Source organism: Haliotis rufescens, unplaced genomic scaffold (assembly GCF_023055435.1).
Source record: "Haliotis rufescens isolate VD_foot unplaced genomic scaffold, xgHalRufe1.0.p SCAF_20, whole genome shotgun sequence".
Lineage (NCBI taxonomy): Eukaryota > Metazoa > Mollusca > Gastropoda > Lepetellida > Haliotidae > Haliotis > Haliotis rufescens.
In genome coordinates, this window is record NW_025963891.1 from 20,589,750 (window position 1) to 20,610,415 (window position 20,666).

General features: G+C 42.3%; 1 protein-coding gene across 5 annotated transcripts in view; it reads left to right on the forward strand.

Moving 5' to 3' along the window:
• LOC124137548 (synaptopodin-2-like) overlaps positions 1-20,666 on the forward strand; it is a 64,824-nt gene that overhangs the window by 33,482 nt on the left and 10,676 nt on the right. For 4 of the 5 annotated variants that reach the window (XM_046503906.2, XM_046503898.2, XM_046503913.2 and 1 more), the window contains exons 3-4: positions 12,105-12,256; positions 17,814-18,736. In XM_046503906.2, the coding sequence (XP_046359862.2) occupies positions 12,105-12,256; positions 17,814-18,736 (1,075 nt within the window). Of the gene's footprint in view, positions 1-12,104; positions 12,257-15,552; positions 15,781-17,813; positions 18,737-20,666 lie in introns of those variants that run through there. The other variant, XM_046503930.2, reaches the window with a different exon arrangement.

Sequence of the window (20,666 nt, forward strand, 5' to 3'; positions counted from 1 at the left end):
ACGTAACTGGCACAGCTAATTGCGGCGCCTTAGACATACTGGGACCCCATGCCCCCACTGTCCATCAGGCTATTTTTACAGTGTGTATGTTTGTGAAAAGCACGAACCTTATTTTGGAGGCAGTTTAGAAATACGCCCCTCCCGAAACATGTAACAGAAATATCTAAACATGAAATAGGTCAACGATGACCTGTCTGGATGGTTATCGCTGTCATACCTTGAATATAGTAACGTTGGTTGGTTGGTTTGTTGTTTAACGCCTCACTAAGCAATATTCCAGCTATATGACGGCGGTCTGTAAATAATCGAGTCTGGACCAGACAATCCAGTGATTGATATCATAAGCATCCATCCACGCAATTGGGATCGATGACATGCATCAACCAAGTCAGCGAGCCTGACCACCCGATCCCGTTAGTCGCCTTTTACGACAAGCATAGTCACCTTTTACGAAAAGCATGGGTTGCTGAAGACCTATTCTACCCCGGAATCTTCACGGGCCGAATGTATTAACGACGCCCATGTCATTTATAGGGAAGGTGTGGTGAATGCGATGCGGGTGATTATACAAGACTCTAAAATATTTATTCCATGCCAAAGATATGTTTAATCACGATGTCCTTAGGTGACCAGTGACTGTAAACAAGATAGTATATCTCTCTTGGGCTGCGCCATGGTGCCATTTTCAAACGATATGTATTACACGTACACTTGTTCACCTGAAATATCACATTATCTTTGTATGCATCTTAATTTGTTTAAAATACAAATGGTCTTTTTGATAAAAAATTAAGCTGTTTGGACATTTGTATACCCAAACTTGTACTTGATAAGGCGATATCAGATGAAAAACATATCACCTAACATTTTTAGGAGATAGTAACTTCTGATCTTCAAAAGAGCAATGTTTGTGATGACAACTACACTCGTATGCTACTCCACTTTTGATAAGGATGTTTTCATCTTTTATCTTTACGCACAAACTGATTCTAATGACACGTGAACATTTAAAATAGAATGACATGCCTGATTTGCAATTTTATAAAAATATATATAAATTTTAAGAATTGATCATAAGTCACGATTTTAGGAAGGTTTTCAATAAATCACGGTATTCGTATGTAAATGGTTAATTAGAAACGCCCTGAAATTGTTCACGATTTTTCTAAGATTTTTCTTCAAACTACCACGTCTGTAAATCATCTCACAGGGCGAAACTCTATCTCTATGATCTGGGATGATTAAAAACGAAATTAATACTCACATAATACCCCACCCTCGATATACACTTAAGATAAGTATATAAATTCTGGCACGATGTCTATAAACGCTCACGATCTGACGTTAACGTGTGTACACTTGTATTCAAGCTCAACAGAAACTCCCGTTGTGAATACTGTTTATTACATATATCTGTATCTGTGTATGTAATAGGTTCCCCCATTCCCCTGTTTAACGTTTCCCTCCCCGACAGCTGCTTGAAGACTATACACCTGATAGCCGTGGAGTGATCATGCGTCAGCAAAGTCTTTATCTTAGCAGGATGATCTGACCAGGTGTTGTGGAGCCTTGTATTATGGCTACATCTGCCTCTGGTGGTATGGGCTGATGGTCAAGGATCCGATATGTCTAATTAACAACAGGAGATGGTTGGCACTTGTGGTCAAGCCCTTAATACGTATGGTAGACACCATTTCGTTATGAACTTGGCGTAGATCGTGACCTTGACGCGTAACCTTGGCTTCTGTAAGTGATGCCGATAAGCGGTTAGCCGTTTTGTTTACCGGATTAATAATGGCAACTGTTGGGGTGTTGTTTTAGGAAAGGATTTTGGGATTATGGAGATGTTGTATTTAGGTGGTGTTTAGGCTATGAGGCGATAGCTGATTTCATGATTTCAGACCCTAAACGTGTTAAGATACAACACAGCAAATGTGCAAACCGATTATGATTGAAACTCTTTCCTAAACATGTCTTTTGTGTTTACATTCTTAACCCATTTTGGTTGAAGTTGTGAGTTATACTAATTTAATAAGTGATATTTACTAATCTTCAGCAGCTTCGTGCAACCTACCAGGCAGGATAGTAAATTCGTTGTTTACTAACCTTCTGTCCGCTGTTACTAATTAAGTTGGTAGAATTCACAAGTAGGTTTATTTCTCATTGTATACCTAGGGTTATTTGATGACGTATATGTATAAATCGTTTGGACAAAGTTTCATTAGACAGCCTAGGCTTAACTTAATTGCGTAGATCGATAGTCATGATGTCGATCAATGGATTGTCTGGTCCAGACACGATTACAGATATCATAAAGATGGAATAGTACCGAGTGCGGCATTAAACAACAACAAACACACAACAAACTGTACTTAAACTACATGTGAAAACACACGAAAACAGTCTTAAACTTTTCTTGATTAAGATAAGAGCGGTTTTGTTCATATTTGCACGCGCATGTATAGTTATGGATACTGGTACCCGTGTAGAAGTTTGTGTGTCAACAGTTGAATAGTTGCGTTGACGTTTGTGTCGGGAACAGAGCTAACCAACAGATTTAAGGTGTAATAAATAATAATAATAATAAAGTCCATTTATACTGCGCCAGATTCCATTCACCACGTTAATGCTCATGGCGCTTCACAGTTTTAGCAAATAGTGCTGATGAAAGGGGAGTAGAGTTGATAGTGTTTCAGATACCTTTTCAGATGAGCCTTAAATGAAGAAAGGGGCGGTCGGGTAGCCCAGTGGTTAAAGCGTTCGCTCGTCACGCCGAAGACCCGGGTTCGATTCCCGACATGGGTACAATGTGTGAAGCCCATTTCTGGTGTTCCCCGCCGTGATATTGCTGGAATATTGCTAAAAGCGGCGTAAAACCATACTCACTCACTCACTCATTAAATGAAGAAAGCGATGGCGACAGCTATAGATCAGATGGTAGTTTGTTCCATAGGTGTATCCGTTTTGAACATAGGTAGTCTTCTTGAATGAATGTAACGCTAATGTCTTGGTTCTGATCCCAAAATACCACGCTTCTTCCCAGTTAAGGGTCGTCTACAGTCACCAACTACACGTTTGGCATTTACAGGAACCAGCTGAACAAATCTACTTGACATTTTATCAGACCCGTGTGAAGCCCGACCTGCGTTACTACGCTATCATGCCGGTTGTCTATGTTACATATACCTTTGTATCACACAGAGACTACGTCCGTCCGAAGAATGTTAAGATATCTATTTCTCAGGAAACATTGACCTCGCAGATTTTCCACCTTTCGCTGAAGACGTTGAACGTCAAGGTAGCCTATGTGAACGTCACTATTTATCAAGGTCAAGGTCACATATTTAACTCATGTCATATGGATATATAAGAGTTTGATCCATTATTGTATTCAATAAACCTTTAACATGAATGGTAGATATTAACAATGTAACATTACTAAAATACGATATCAATCGCTCCCCTTTTCGCGAACACCTGGTATCATCACTGTTTGATAGTGATTCATAAACACATGTTCATGATACAGTCGGAATCTCATTATCGACTTTATTTATTATCGACTATATTTATTATCGACAAGATTTCTCGTGGCTTTGGAAAGCGTTTTGTCGCTTATATTATATTAATCATATAGCCTTAGTATGATGTAGGTTATATGAACGACTCCCTTTCTTCTAAATCTTGTGTGGTCTTATTCATGTAACTGTTATCCTTATGAAATATTTACGACAATATTTTATCGAAAAGATCTTGTAAAAGATATCCGAGGAGTCGTGCCATGTTTAATTAGCTCATATTTGTTTAAAGAGACCACACATTTCATAAGTTTACGCGTTTACAAACCGTTTTTATTTTCCAAACTAAAGTCAAGCACGTCGTAACAGTGTAAAACCGTAGAATGTGTATATGACTGCCAACACTACAGACATCAACAGTAGGGATCCGCACAGACAGCCAGAGATTGGCAACCCTCACAACAGATATCTATATTCCCTCTGTGCTGTGTGGATGCCAGACGCAACGAGACACGCCCGCGTTATCACACTGCATCACCAAACTTAAACATCCTCTTCGACGATCATCTGATTGACTTGTGATGGGGAAGCACTGGGCGCCTGTATACCACAGGCGATGTCGGCTACTACCGGACACAGCTACTGCGTGTGGCGCCAGGATGGCAGATGGTAGTGCGCAATATTACAATTGCTGAAACACACAAAGGTTGAAATGTTATAAGTGCATATGCAGGTTGGGTTACAAGTCGGTTCAAGTCTGCTGGAACCTTGCCAAAATATGCATCTGTTGAGAATCTCAAACTGTAACCGAGTTTGTTTTTTTATTGACTGTTGAAATATAAGTTATAGTTCTTCGTTTAAGGTTGAACATCGTTCTAAATAATAATTACTAATATATATTGATACAAATGACAAGGGTGAATGACGACAAAGTTCATGTTGACTAAGTTCGTGTAGGCTGTGTGGTCTGCTATTTTCTCCATTATGGAAATACTAGTGCTGATGCGGCTCGTTGTTTCAGTGGAACTAGTATTCAGATGGTTTACACACAACCCTCTGTGAATTTTCATTAGCAACATAATTAGCATCCGAACCACCCCATCATAACCACCCATATACTCTCTCATACATATTCTGAAACAAATTTTCCGAAAACTCCAATCAAGTCTACACAGCTTTGGCAAGTCTAGATTTCTACAGTTCCAATTTATAAAAATGAAGAGATTATCTGGACTCCTTTTAACTATATATTAAGAGAAATATCATCTTAAAAAATAATATCAAAAACTAAATGGTAGTCTATAACTACATCATTAAGAAAACAGATAATGCACTATGAAACGCCAAGACCAGAGACTAACCAGTCTCGATTACACGCCGAAACAGATTTCATGGGGCGTAAAAGGAACATAGCGGTGAAAATTATATGAATGGGTCACAGAAAATCAATGACACCAGGTGTTCGCGAAGCACCTTCTTCCTTATATTCTTCCCTTGTCCGCCAGATATCTAAATGAGGTGACCTGTCATACAATCCACATTAGGATCCACAAGGATCCTAACAATACCTAATGAAATAATATGTGTTAATAATTAGTAAAATATTATTGAAATATAATCAGCAAATCGAACAGTATGCCACGAGCACTGACACCTACAGCACCAAACGTTCCTTCTTTGTCCTTGGGCATCTCGACTTTGAAGTCTACAAAAACAAACCTGTTTGCATGTGGAAATAAACACACTTGAATCTCTCCGTGATGGGCTATCGTGTGACACGTTTATCTGTCTGGGAGCATGCTCTTGGATGCTATGTGCTGATAGACGGGGATAAGGCGTTACCATGTACGCTACTTCTTCGGGGGGATCTGATAAGAGGTAATTACAAAATAACACTGACACATTTAATATGAAAATCGTATCTCACAAAACCACCTGTCGTTTTAAGTAAGAACCTTGTTGCCCAGTAATGATGGTCGTATGGGAACGATGTCATTTTCCATGGTAAAGAGACACGGACAATTGGTGTCTCATTTGGTTTGTTCTTTGACTGTACGCTCAATTTCCCTATTGGCGTTTTGAATTTATCTATTGTTGAGTGTGTGCCCTTCTCTCGGTGGAATAAACGGATTTTAAGTCGATATCAAGTTATTCCAGGGTTCCTATAGTTTTTCTTAATGGTTTAAGGGGGCACGGGTGGCCCAGTCGTCTAAGGCGCCGCGATTCGCTGTGCAGAGTTTCGTCACTTGGGCATGCCAGAAACCTATGATTGTGGGTTCGAATCCCGGTTCGCCCCGATTATGTTTCTAGGTTTGTCAGCACCATACCCGTGCTCGTAGGTTTCACCGAAGTGGTAAACGTCTGAGACCTGCATCACTTCGGGCTTTCCACCCACATTAAGCTGACACGCCGCGATATAACTGTAATACTGTTAAAAGCGGCGTTAAACCCAACTCACTCACTCACTTTATGGTTTTATGGTTATATCCCGTAACCTGAACAATCATGGTTTCTTGCTGGGTATATCGCTACATATACTTCAATATACAATCGTTATGAAAACTAATTCAGGGTGTGGCGACTGTGTTTAAATCCAGTTCATTTTAGGTTCTATCAATCTACTTGTAAACCTCAATCTTTAGAAATAGACATATCGGCTTATACATGAACCAGGGGTTTGGGCCATTGCATATTAATCATCGTGTAGCCTAGTACTGTTTCAATTACAATTGCCAGATAATTGCACTCATCGCGGGGGAGATATTATAGTTGATCTTAGTAGTACAAAATAGATCATGGGATGGGCTCGACATGCGCAGTTCTATGTACTTGCTTGGAATTTTTTCTCTCGGACTAAGTGTTTTTTATTTTTAAGATTCAAACGTTTTACTTGCAACAGCTGTCATGCATATGCCTTTGAAGATCAAACGTCTTGATAATATCATTTTTTGATGAAATATCATTGGTTCTTGAAATGTTTTTGATAAAGTGTTACTATTTAACGCGAAGAAGTGTATAAATTTCAATTGAGATATTTCTAGTCCTGCACCATGACCGTGGAATATATTTATTTTATGAAAAAAAAATACAAAAGCAAGTCTAGCCAGCTCAAGCTAGCTCTGAAATCAGCATAGGGAATTTTTATTTTATTTTTAGAGTCAAGAAGGATATTGTGTAATATAAGATTTCAGAGACTAAATGTTAGTCTAAGATATCCCAATCGTTGGGATTTGGGGAGATGTTTTCAGATAAAGTATTAATCGTATCATGTTTATGCAACGGTGCATTGTTTATATTTTCTATGAATGAAAAGGGATGTCGCACTGCTAATGATGCACTGTGGAACATTTCGATGAAATCAAAATCACACGACGAGTTACCAAACCAGATTACCCCATTAAGCATGGCAAAGGAAATTATTGTGACAGATGGGTTTTATGTCTTTATTTTTTTCCTTATATCCATGCGTACTGAACTCGTTACAGAATATCAATCATGTTAGTGATTATGGCACTGGCATCTGCCTTTCTACGGATATGAAGGTGTCTAACGCGGGAACACAAGGCACCTGTTGTTTTACCCCACCGACGTTTGGTCAAGGGCATCGTCCCGCAAATAGATCTTAGCACCGCGACTATCAGAAAATGACAGAGACGTAAAAGACATTGCTGTTAAAAAGACTAGAGGAAATTCTGATGTCCATGGATGTACACAGTGTACATACCACTCGCAACAATATCTGACGTGAAGGCCCTTACAGTCAAGGTTATGCTGGCTGTAGGAGCAGGTGCAAGAATCTTAACACTTTCTTCCTGATAGGGATAAACGGCAGTGCCAAGAAATGCATTAATGTCCTTTAGAACGACCGCCACAACACACTCTAACCTACAGGTTCAGTGTGTGTATAGGAACAACGGGATCCAATGCTGCATATTTCTTTAATGTCACACACACCTTGAAGATTACGGGGCTGAATAGACACTCAGTACCTCATGATGCACAAGATTCGACTAAAATTAGGAAAGGCGGTTAGAAAATGTGTCCGCGCTGATCGTGTGTCACTGTACCATAATTGTTGCTGATCATGTACCATTGTTCCCCGACCGTTGCTGATCATGTACCATTGTACCCCGACCGTTGCTGATCGTGTGCCCTTGTATCCCGATCGTTATCGTGTGTCATGGTAACGCGATCGTTGATCGTGTGTCACTGTACCCCGATCATTAATGATAATGTCTCACTGTACCCCGATCATTGATGATCGTGTGTCACTGTACCCCGATCATTGATGATCGTGTCTCACTGTACCCCGATCATTGATGATCGTGTGTCACTGTACCCCGATCATTGATGATAATGTCTCACTGTACCCCGATCATTGATGATCGTGTGTCACTGTACCCCGATCATTGATGATCGTGTCTCACTGTACCCCGACCGTTGACAATCGTGTGTCACTGTACCCCGATCATTGATGATCGTGTCTCACTGTACCCCGACCGTTGACAACCGTGTGTCACTGTACCCCGATCATTGATGATCGTGTGTCACTGTACCCCGATCATTGATGATCATGTGTCACTGTACCCCGACCGTTGACAATCGTGTGTCACTATACCCCGATTATTGATGATCATGTGTCACTGTACCCCGACCGTTGACAATCGTGTGTCACTATACCCCGATTATTGATGATCATGTGTCACTGTACCCCGATCATTGATGATCGTGTGTCACTGTACCCCGAATATTGATGATCGTGTCTCACTGTACCCTGACCGTTGACAATCGTGTGTCACCTCCCCGATCATTGATGATCGTGTGTCACTGTACCCCGATCATTGATGATCGTGTCTCACTGTACCCCGACCGTTGACATTCGTGTGTCACTGTACCCCGATCATTGATGATCGTGTCTCACTGTACCCCGACCGTTGACAATCGTGTGTCACTGTACCCCGATCATTGATGATCGTATCTCACTGTACCCCGATAATTGACAATCGTGTGTCACTGTACCCCGATCATTGATGACCATGTGTCACTGTGCCCCGATCGTTGCTGAGCGTGTGTCACTATACGCCGATCGTTGCTGAGCGTTTCCCTAATCATGGAGTTGTATATGTATATACAAAGGATATCGGCTGCTGCATATTACATAATTAAGTAAGACGATATATAACGTTATCAAGAACACAGATTATGTGTCCATTATTCGTGCCCCCTGCCTATCTCGTACAGACACTCATTCACACGCACTCCGTTGTGACTTGTTACTTATTATGTGTTATTCCTTGGCCGCGATTGAATTTTCATAACATGCAAGCACTGAGTACGACATTTATCCAACCTGCGCCAAATTATGTTTTGCAAGAACATGTTGATTGATGCAATACCGACTTGTTTTAACACAACCCTCTCTAACGTGGAATCTACTGCTGATGATGTGGCTGTGATGAGCACCCTGCATTAGTAAGCCAGCGAATACATACAGGGTACTGATGTTGTTAACATGCTCCGTGTGTTGATAATACGTTATATCTTGACAAGACACTCCAGCGTGAGCTATATGAGTGTATGGTCTTTGATGGTGGCCATTTCAAGTATGTAGATGTCAGATATACCATCTCCTCTTCACCTGCGCTGGTATACCTAACAATGTGGCCCTTCTAGGGCTCGGTCATGGTGGCAGAATCATAACAGCAGTTCTACAGGGGAAGAATAGACCTCATCAATCTCCTTAAAATCAGACCTTAGTTCCCCGCTACCGCTACTGCTTGAGAGGATCATTATTGGCTAATATCAAACGAATATACATTAAAACGGATGCTAGGGTCGGTCTATTTGGCAGCACAATGAACTTTGGTTGAAGCATCTCAAACACCATTTTATCTCTCTACTAATTAGCCGCGATATTACTGGAATACTGTTAAACTGTTAAACCAAACTCACTCACTCACTCACTCTACTAATTAACATTATTATTATTATTATCATTATTATTATTTATATATATATATATATGTGTGTGTGTGTGTGTGTGTGTGTGTGTGTGTGTGTGTGTGTGTGTGTGTGTGTGTGTGTGTGTGTGTGTGTGTGTGTGTGTGTGTGTGTGTGTGTGTGTGTGTGTAACAATTGCGGATTATCCTGAGTACACAGAAACGATATCTCAATTTATTGAAACGGGGACGGAACTAGAGGATGTAACATAATCTCCCTTTAACCACTTAACCATCACACACGCATACAAACTACATCATGACACAGAAAACTTATTAAATTCCCATCCATCCCCCGACTCACAAACATTCCCCCAAGGTCAATATAAACAGCAACACCAATTCTTACTGTATGAATAACTATAAGTATGCTACAAGAAAGCCTGCGTTTGAATACACACTTATGAATAGTAAATAGTGTTTGGTCCAAACTGTGCCCTGTCCCGCTGTACCTGTATAGCTATCGTAAAGAGTAATCTTGGGAAGATTGCTTGGCTGTTTCTACACCTTTTATTTTTGTTACTAAGCAACGTGGCCTCTGAGGAGCAAGGGTACATTCTTGCGACATATGAAACATATTTTACGAGGAGAGGCGGTTCCAATGATGTCTCTAATTACCCAGAAAGAGGTGGATGCGTATCAATTTGTGTTACGCACGTGTGGAAACGTGCACTTTGTGTTGCTGCGCGACTCATGGTCGTATATAGAGAATCTCACCCGAGTGTCTTTTGACATCAAATATATCAACACGAGTTGATAAAAGTGGGATAACTCCGACGCTTGCCGAGGATTTTTTCCACTTTTATCAACGAGTGTTGATATAATTGATATCAAAAGACACAAGGGTGAGATTTTATTTATCATCCAACATCATTCTTCAAACCTTTTCAGTTTGTAGACAGCAATAAGCAGTGTTAAGTGTAAAAAGTACTGCTAACAGCTTCAGTAGCAGAGCCATTAGTGATGTCATTTGATTGTGACGTCATGGTTACCATGACGTCACAATGGTCTGCAAAGCATTGTGATGCAGTTATATTGCAGCGATATCTACAGGGTAGGTGTCGCTTGATCTCACCCAAGCGATATCTCCGGTGGGAGCCAGTTTGGGATGATAAATGTATTATATAGCTTGGACAAAGGGCAGTCTTGTGGTTACAACGTTCGCTCGTCATGTCGAAGGGCCAATTTTGATGTTCACTTATGTAGAGTGTGTTAAAACCATTCACGACACCGTCGTCTTCGAACTAACCTCCTAATTGGTTTAGTGGACAGAGCGTCTGCCCGGAGAGCGAAGGTCGGTGGTTCGATCCCCTGACCGCGTCAAACCAAAATACGTGAAAGGATGTTACTTGTTTTACTCGTCCTGGCGTTTGGGAACGGTGGGTGGCCTAGTGGTTAAAGCTTTCGCCCGTCACACCAAAGACCCTGGTCAGGAGGTCCGTGGTTTGAATCCCATAACGAGACTTTTATGGCCGCTACATAAGGATTGGTCGACTTGGAGTCAGCATGATGTGTCTGAGTGGGCATCCTCTATATCTCCAGGGCCCACTTGCACAAAGCAATCTTAGCGCTAAGATTATCGTAACTCCCATACTTTAACATAGTCTTACGATGGTCTTAGCGCTAAGATCCCTTTTTGCAAATGGGCCCAGGTCTCACATTCCCGTAAATCTACACTAACCCTAGTCCCATTCACTAGGTTTTCGCGATCTTCAATTACCTGCCCTTGATTTTCATTAACATTGTACCGACCAATCAAACGTTGAGATAAGGAAAAATGGAAATGGGCAAGGGAGGTAACTCGTATTGCCTAGAAACCAAAGCAGCCGACAGTTTTTATGGACATGAAGACAAAATATTTCAAAACTATTTTTGAATGCTTTCTTTTGTGTGTCAGTCGGTTTTCAACGTTGAATTTCTCGCAAACTCTATCGGAATCGATGGGACTTGCCGTTATGAAGTTGATATAGCCAACCCAACATTGAGGCGGGTTTGTAGCTCGCATTCTGATTGGTACGTTAGACCAAGTACTCGAGCCAATCAAACTGGCTGAAGGAAATCGAGGGCGGGCAATTTAAGATCGCGAAAACCTTGTAAAATCGGTCCAGGGGTTGTGTAGATTTACCGAAATGCGGTCCCTGGAGATATAGAGGATGCTCAGTGGGTTGACCATGTTAAACTGCGACAAGCAACCACGCACGCACGCACGCACGCGCACACACACACGCACGCACACACACACACACGTACGTCGCTATGAGTGCAATAATCTTGAACGCGACATCACACCCCATTTCACCTCACCTCACCTCACCTCACCTCACCTCGCCTCGACTCACCTCACCCCACCTCACCTGACCTCTCCTTCAAACTGAAGAGTACTTGTTCCATGAAATGAGTTGGTAACGAAATGTTACCGGTTCTTCATAACTGATTCCTGTTAGCAATATTGACAAAGGTGAAACTGTCGTAATTTGTAATTTATATGATCCTAAGCATATATGTATTTAGACATTGAGACAATAACAATTATTACAAATAACTTATCAGGAGAGACAGTTTCTTTAAATGTCTCATTTGATTTCAGATCCGGAAGAGGAGTCAAGCGCATGCGCAGGGCATGCAAGAAGGAGATACAGTTGTCAGCATCAATGGCATCCCATTGAAAGGTCGCAGTCATGACGAGGCAATGCGATACGTCGATTTGTCAGGGGACGTTCTTGCCATTGAAGTATTCAGGTAACTACAGAATGTCATCGATTCTACTTTCAAAATACAACTACGTCATAGAGTGATATGTCATTGTATGTTCATATGTTTCCGTGTTTTTTCAGGTGATCAATTGACTTTGCATGTGTTTGTGACGGGTGCACCGACCGGGCGGAATACGCTCACCTTTTCGCGAACACCTGGTATCATTACTATTTGATAGTGATCCATAAACACATGCTCGTGATAAAGTCGGAATCGTACAATAGACACGCCACGTCAACAATATTTCGGTTACATATTTGCTGTCAGTTTAAGGGTGGGAGGAAAGCCCAAGTGATACATTTCTAAGACGCTTACCACCTTGGTGAAACTTGTGAGTATGGCCAGATTGCTGGCAAATCATATTCCCGAGGCAGGGTAGTTAACTGACTTTAAAAGTCCAATTTCCACCTTTGCCGAACCAGCCTGGAATGTCGTTGCTCGATCGTAGCGCCACCAGAGGCTATTACGAGTTATAGCCCTTCTATGTCCCTCCTTTTGACCAATCAGGTTCCACCTCTTATATCATTTGCATTTGCCACGCCCAGTCAAGTCGATCTGAACCTTAGTCAAGATCTCTATTGTAATATAAAGGGTCTTACCTCATCAAAGCATTTGAGCGCCTTGATGAAAAATATGAAAATATTTGGAAAACATCTGTCGATGCCAAGTTAACGCTACACATGCTTTGCAAATCCTTCAGTCGATCGAAAGCTGCACGTTGAATTCTATGTTGTTTACGAACCGGATTTCTAGTTCGTTGCGCGATTTTGATTGGACAATGCATAGACTCGTTAGTCCACCAAAATGTAACTCCGGAATTCCTGCCTAGTTCGGCAAGGGTGGAAACTGGACTTTCACAGATGCTGGCAAACCAAAAATCAGAACATAGGTCAATCATTTATTCGCAATCAGCGGATCCTGGATCAGGGACACAACTCTCCTTGGCGCCGTAGTTTAAATAAGCATCTCATTAACACAAAACGTATTATAATTGATAATTCGCATATGATTCCGGCATGCAATATAGGTGTACGTGTATTTTCAAAATGTATATGGAAACACAAATGAGGTGTCCAAAAGTACCATTAAAATGTGAGTCGAATTTGTCCACTCGTCTCGGACGTGCCTCTTTAAAAGAAACAACCATTTGCATAATAATCGCTGAATACGGGGTGGGAGCACGCTGTTCCATTTCAATCAAGCATGACTGTTAAAAAACAGTAACGCCTTAAGATCTTCCTGAGGTTATTTATTTCGCTTTAACTTCTGCCGAGATCATCTGAAGAATTATAAAGCTATACAGTGTTCAACATTGATTGTCGGATCACTGGCAAGCTCTGGCCCATTAGCAGCACATGTTTGTGGGCCGTCGAGGTCATGGTGACCCAACTTGTCCCTGAATAATGCCGAGGGGCAGATATGGGGAGTGTGGGGGATGTATTAGCCAGTGAATAACTCCAAGCTGAACCAGATGGAATATAGACAACACTGAACACTAACTCAAAGCATTACCATTAACCTTGAAGTATGCTAAGTGACAGCACATACAAGTAACCCGCACGTAGTTTGCATTTAAAGACACATGCCCAATGTTCTAAGACGTTGATATTAAATTATGAGTGAGTGAGTTGGATTTAACGCCGCTTTTAACAGTATTCCAGTTACATCACAGCGTGTCAGCTTAATGTGTGAGGAGAGCCCGAAGTGATTCAGGGTTCAGGGTTCAGACGTTTACCACTTCGGTGAAACCCACGAGCATTGGTATGGTGCTGACAAACCTAGAAACATAATCGGGGCGAACCGGGATTCGAACCCACAATCATAGGTTTCTGGCGTGCCAGAGGGACGCAACTGGTACAGCGATTTGCGGCGCCTTAAACGACTAGGCCACCCGTGCCCCCATTAACTTTTGAAAATTAGTCTATATTACTCCAAAGAAAATAAAGAGTATCCGATTATTTCTTTATTTCAGATGACAGATGACAGATGAATTATAGTAATATAAAAGAAACGGGTGTTTTTTAACTTCTTTTCAGTAGTATAGTTATGATTTGTTATGATACAAGGGGAGGGGGGGGGGGGGGGGGGTGAAATCTGATATACTGTGATAATGCTCAAAAGGACAAGCATACTGGAGTGTATATTGTGTTTTATGCAGCAGTTTTCAATATGGCAGGTACGAGAGTCGAGTCCGAGCATCGGTCCCGTTCCACAAAGCGATCCTAGGTCTACGTGATGGTAACCTTACTCCAACATAGGCTTAGGACTGTCGTAACGCTAAGATCGCTTTGTGGAACTGGGCCCTAGCATACCAGTGTTTGCAGCATGAACAGCGATCCACCTCACGGGGGTGATATTGTGCCCACCAGGGCACGTTCCAAAAAGCGCTGCGGCTTCTGGCGTAAGTCTATGTTAAAGTATGTGAGTTACGATCGTCTCAGCGCTAGGATCGCTTTGTGGAACGGGATCCTGATCATCTACGACAAGCTCTGGTTCCGTAGCTGCACATGACTTCATGGATATGACTTGGCAAGATAAACATGCGGACTGCTATTAATTCCTTATCGTGGACGTATTTACAATTCCCCTAACGTTAAATGATAAAGGGCAATGGACATATTAACACTATCTGCGTGCAGAGTTCATGGCACGTGCATTTGGTTGATGAAGCAACACACATAATGGCGTGGGTAAAGCGCACATCTGTGCTATGCACACATGTATTGGCTCTCGCGACGGGGCTGTTTATGTTTGTGCTTAATTTTGTTATATACTGAGCAAAACAATAAGGGGGTGCATATGTCATATATCTACCATTTTACCCCAACACTAGATGTTTGAAAGATCATCCAAACTACGAATTACACCACTACCTCATGTGTAATATAATTGGTAAACTGTACATTAACTGTAACGACAATGTCAGCGAACACGCCAACAAGGAGACCAATTATTCTGTGAATGTGTGTGATGACAACAAAACTACCCAAAAAAATAAAATGGCGGCTTTCCAAAGGGGCATAACTCTGTCATGATTCTGGACGTAACCCATGAGCCTGATGATGTCCGATCTCTGTAACTCTTGAGATGCAGATCTGACCTTTAAGATAGGGTGTATCTTAGAATCAAGGGAGAGTAAACAATCGTCGGTTGCACAACCAACGCAAATGTTACCACTTAACCACTGAGAGAAATAGAAATCCCGGTTTGGTTGAGCTGTAGGTGATGATGATGTTACGGAATATGGGAAAGCGGTATTCTGGAGAAGTACGCCTGAGGTATTGCTGTGATCAGGCTCCTATTTCTTAGTGGTAGTGCAAGATGGACTCCCACAGCTGATCGGGACTGACATGTGAACATTTGCTCGTTCTTGATCCTGTACCAATAGTTTCTGGGAGGAATATTTCGTTTAACGGGCATCGCGGACGTGTCCTTGCCCCGTGAAAATATAAGAAACGTAAACTAGGTGAACTTTGGAATATGCAGGGCAACGATAGATACCAGTTTAGGTCAGTATCGTGTGCATTTTGGTTGCCGCTTGCTTTCTTTAGCACTCTCTTAGTATGTCATAGTAATATATGTTTGTTGACAGTGATATTGCTGCATATGCTTGGGCGTGTCTTTATGTTTGGTCAGAGAGTCTGGGAGACGGTGGTTGTTGCGTTTGGGAAACTTGGACCCGATGTCATTGACAAAGGTTGTTGTGGTTGTATCGTTTTTCCTATCATACGACCGATTTCAATACGGAACAAATTCATTGTAGCCAATACACTTTGGCGCATTTAATGGATGTGTTACGCGAGAAGGCAAATCACGTCATGGCATTATGACAGTAACCAAGCACCATGACATAAGGGCAGCAGGGATGTCAGCGACGTCTGCACGATCTTGGATCGTAGCCAGTGTATAACGTGTCCTATTTCTCAACAATGTGATGTAAAGCCACTTCATAACCCAGCGCTTCTGGCATGGGGGGTTTTATTCTCTATTTACCTATTACTCACAACCATCAATGACGTCATTGACACAACGCCCCTCAATCAGCGAACTATGTTTCAGTACTAGAATGATAAGAGGGCATTGTACTAGAATTCCATTCTCCTTCCTGTATATGTTCTTTTCATTGTTTAATTCATGTTTTGTGATGATTTATTTATGTTTCATTGCCATTACCGCATTGAAAATAACAAGAAATATTGGCGGCTCCGTCAATGATTCATAATGATTGCATCTAGTCTACATCTAGGCGGGGCAAGGGTGAAGTGGGTACAGTGTTATACCGCTTCACGTGTATGCTTAGTAATGTATAATTATCCTAATAATGAATGTTGAGGGGAGTGTTAAAAAACGTTACACTTTATGCATCCATACATGATTATAAACTCTCACTATGCATGATCTCACTAGATGACATTGTGGAACGGTTGGTGAATCGTCTTGACCATATCAAATCACATACATATAAGAATCTCTGTTACCCTTTGACACTATTATTAGACATGTATAATGATGTGGTGACATAATATTGAGACAGGCCTTACAAATATCTATCAGCTTCCAAATTTAATTTGTATCTTAAGTGTCTCGACAAATAATATATATATTACACATTTCGTTCTAAATACTTGTTTTCTGGCTTATTTTCGCACAACCTCAAAACGTATTTTTGTGTTAGACCGTGGCTAAAAATAGGGGCGTGGTTTTCGTCGATTTGTGGTTACGATTGTGGCTTATGTAAACGTTCGTAATCAGGAAGTCCTGCCTTCATGTCAGTCTAGTTTCTGCAGCAACCTAGTCTGAGGCATGGCAATTCTCTTGATTATCGGTTTTTATATTGAGGGAGCGATGGAGTAGCCTTGGGGTTGAAGCGTTCGCTCGTCACGCCGGTAATCCAGGTTCGATTCCCATCGTGGGTACAACGTGTGAAGCAAATTCTGGGTGTGCCCCGTCCTGACATTACTTGACTATTGCTAAAACAAAACTCACTCACTCACTACTGTGGTTGCTACTTCAGCAGGGTAGGGATTTACACAGGCAGCAGGAACATGACCAGCATCACATGTCGTTCTCCTCGTGTAGGAGTGAGTATTGTACTACGCCGCCATTTAGCAATATTCTAGCAGGGACCTTACAAGTGGCCTTTACACGTTGTTATCATGTCGGCGTGTCGAGCGAACGCTTGAACCACAAGGCTACCATAAGTTAAACAGAACTTGATACTGTACAGAACTTTTTAGCAAAGAGTAAAGGGGGCGTACACAATATCTTTAAAACATACTGGAAAAAATAATTTTGCCTTGGAAGTAATGTCTTGGTAATGGTCAGCACTAAATATGGATGTATATACAGTTTCTTTCTGTAACTGTAGTATCCTAGAATGACCGTCAATGTCACATAAAAGATAAACATCTATTTTGACCAGAGCCAGTTATTTTCGTAATACGTTGCATTTTCCCTCCCCGCTCCATCGTAACTTACCGTTAGAGAACGGAGTAAAGAGCCTGTCTACATCATGCCATTAATACCCAGTGTTGTGTTTCAGGGGCAATATGCCCAGCGTCCACACCGTGGCAGGGTCCTACGCTCCAGTCATCAACGGTCACTCGTCGGTTAAGCAAGATGGCGACCGGGTGACGTCAACTACGTCTGCTTCATACGATGACGGCGTGAAGAAAGGGTCGATGCAAACACAGTCCTTTGTAGAGAAGGGCAATGGGCGGGAGACTCGCGGATTTGTCCACTCAGAACACATGTCTTCCGTAGTCCACGATGAGTGGGCACCCACTCAGGCCCCCCTCCCATCTCTGCTGGATACCAGTCTGTCCAAGCAGCCATACTCCTCCCAGCCAGTCCAGGTCCAGGTGTCCGCCATGTTCAGTGGGCCCAAAGACGATACAAAGATAGGCAATGCTTCTCCTAAAGGATACTCCAGTCAGCAGCCCACCGCCAATGTGCCAATGTTCAATGTTCGTAAAGTAACTTCATCGTCAACGACAACGAATACAAGCATGTCCACACGTCAAGAGTCGTGGCAGCCTGGCGATTCCTTTGGAGGTCAGGAACAAGTGCAGATCGGCAAGCCCGAGGACAAGAAGTACCCGACCTTCCCTCTGCCTGAGGTCAATCAAACATGGAAGCCAACCAAGGCAGCACCTCCTCCTCCGCCACCCAAGCCGGTGGTGAGGGAGTTGGGCATCACAAGAGTCCGGGACATCAAGACGGAGATGTTGTCGCCGAGGTCGTACGACGACGTTGAGGATGAGGGAAGCATAATATCGTCACGAGATGGAAGTATCTCGTCCTCCAAACACCACCACAGGCTCCCGGTGTTTGCCCCACCCGTCCAGATCAGCCTTCACGCGGGGGAGAGGGAAGACCTCTCTGGGAGGCCGCATGACCTTGACCTTGTCCGGACTATGAGTATCGAGAGCGAGATTTCCAGCCCTTCATCTTCGCTTGGTAACAGTGAGTATCATTTTTTTCAGTTCAATTATTCAGGATATTGTATAGAAACTACAGACTGTATTATTTCAACCACAGTGGTTCCCAACACGATTCAAAAACTTCCAATTTTATATTTAGGATGGAATGGAATGCGTCATTTTTTCTGCATGAATAAGGTAACATCCAGCAAAGAGTAACTCATTTCCCTCTAACTTAAAGAGTGAGTGAGTATGGTTTTACGCAGCTTTTAGCAATATTCCAGCAATATCACGGCGGGGGACACCAGAAATGGGCTTCACACATTGTGGCCATGTGGGGAATCGAACCAGGGTCTTCGGCGTGACGAGCGAACTCTTTAACCACTAGGCTGCCCCACCATCCCTTAACTTAAAGAGAGGAATAGGCTTGGGCCAAATGATACTCCGATTGATCAAGTCCCTAAAACAGTTCCTTGTTCGTATGCTAGCTCAAATTTCACGATAACTCTCAATCTGACAGTTAATAATTATCCTGTTTACATTAAGTGCGTGAGTGAGTGAGTATGGTTTTGCGCCGCTTTTAGCAATATTCCAGCAATATCACGGCGGGGGACACCAGAAATGAGCTTCACACATTGTACCCATGTCGGAAATCGAACCCGGGTCTTCGGCGTGACGAGCGAACGCTTTAACCACTAGGCTACCCGACCGCCCCTGTTTACATGAAGACAATGCCTCAGTTTCACACACAGTACGTTGTATGAATAGACTGGAAATGAGCACAGGAAAGAAACTTATTGGATCTCTTTAGTGATGAATTCAAATCGATAAGAAAAACCCTTAAAATTTCGATTGCTATAAGAAGGCAACACTTTTACAATATTTAAGCACGTTTATTAGGTAACAATTTGATGAAAACACCTGTAAATTGTTTGTTCAATCTCTTCAAACACAAACGTTAAGTTTGCCGAACAAAGTTCTCAAGAGCAGGACCAGATGAACGCTTAGTCCCTGAAATAATAATTTTGATAGGGACAAACACTTCCTATTAAATTGAAAAGGAGCCCAAGTGAGATGGGAGATTCGGAACCTGTGGAAGATCTAGACTTGCTTCATTTAGGGATATAGCATTAAAGTCAAGGCTTGGTATACGGGAAAATAATAGTGTTAATGGGCTGTGAGAGAGTCTAGAGAAGGACGTGCGTCTTGAGACATGGAGCCATCACCTGACATCCCCATACAGTCTATGCATGTCCTACTATATCCCCATACAGTCTATGCATGTCCTTCTATATCCCCATACAGTCTATGCATATCCTACTATATCCCCATACAGTCTATGCATGTCCTACTATATCCCCATACAGTCTATGCATGTCCTACTATATCCCCATACACTCTATGCATGTCCTACTAGTGAGTGAGTGAGTTGGGTCTCAGACGTTTACCACTTCGGTGAAACCCACGAGCACGGGTATGGTGCTGACAAACCTAGAAACATAATCGGGGCGAACCGGGATTCGAACCCACAATCATAGGTTTCGCAACTCCCAAGGGACGCAACTCTGCACAGCGAATCGCGGCGCCTTAGACGACTTGGCCACCCGTGCCCCCGCATGTCCTACTATATCCCAATACAGCCTATGCATGTCCTACTAACTGCCAGACAAATCTGCATGGTTCTTGCTGGCACCTACCATCACAGAGTGGGAACACATTAACCAGACTGAAATAGCATATCCCGAACATCAAGAAGCTATACTAACACTAGTTTTTTAATCCGATGCAACAGGCGGTAATATCAGCAGGCTTTAGTGTCTCTTCGTTCTATGTTGTATATACGCCGTTAGATCAGTTTCTCTCCGTTCTATGGTTGTATAAACTCAGTTAGATCAGTGTCTCTTCGTTTTATGGTTATGTATATACGCAGTTAGATCAGTTTCTCTCCGTTCTATGGTTGTATATTCGCAGTT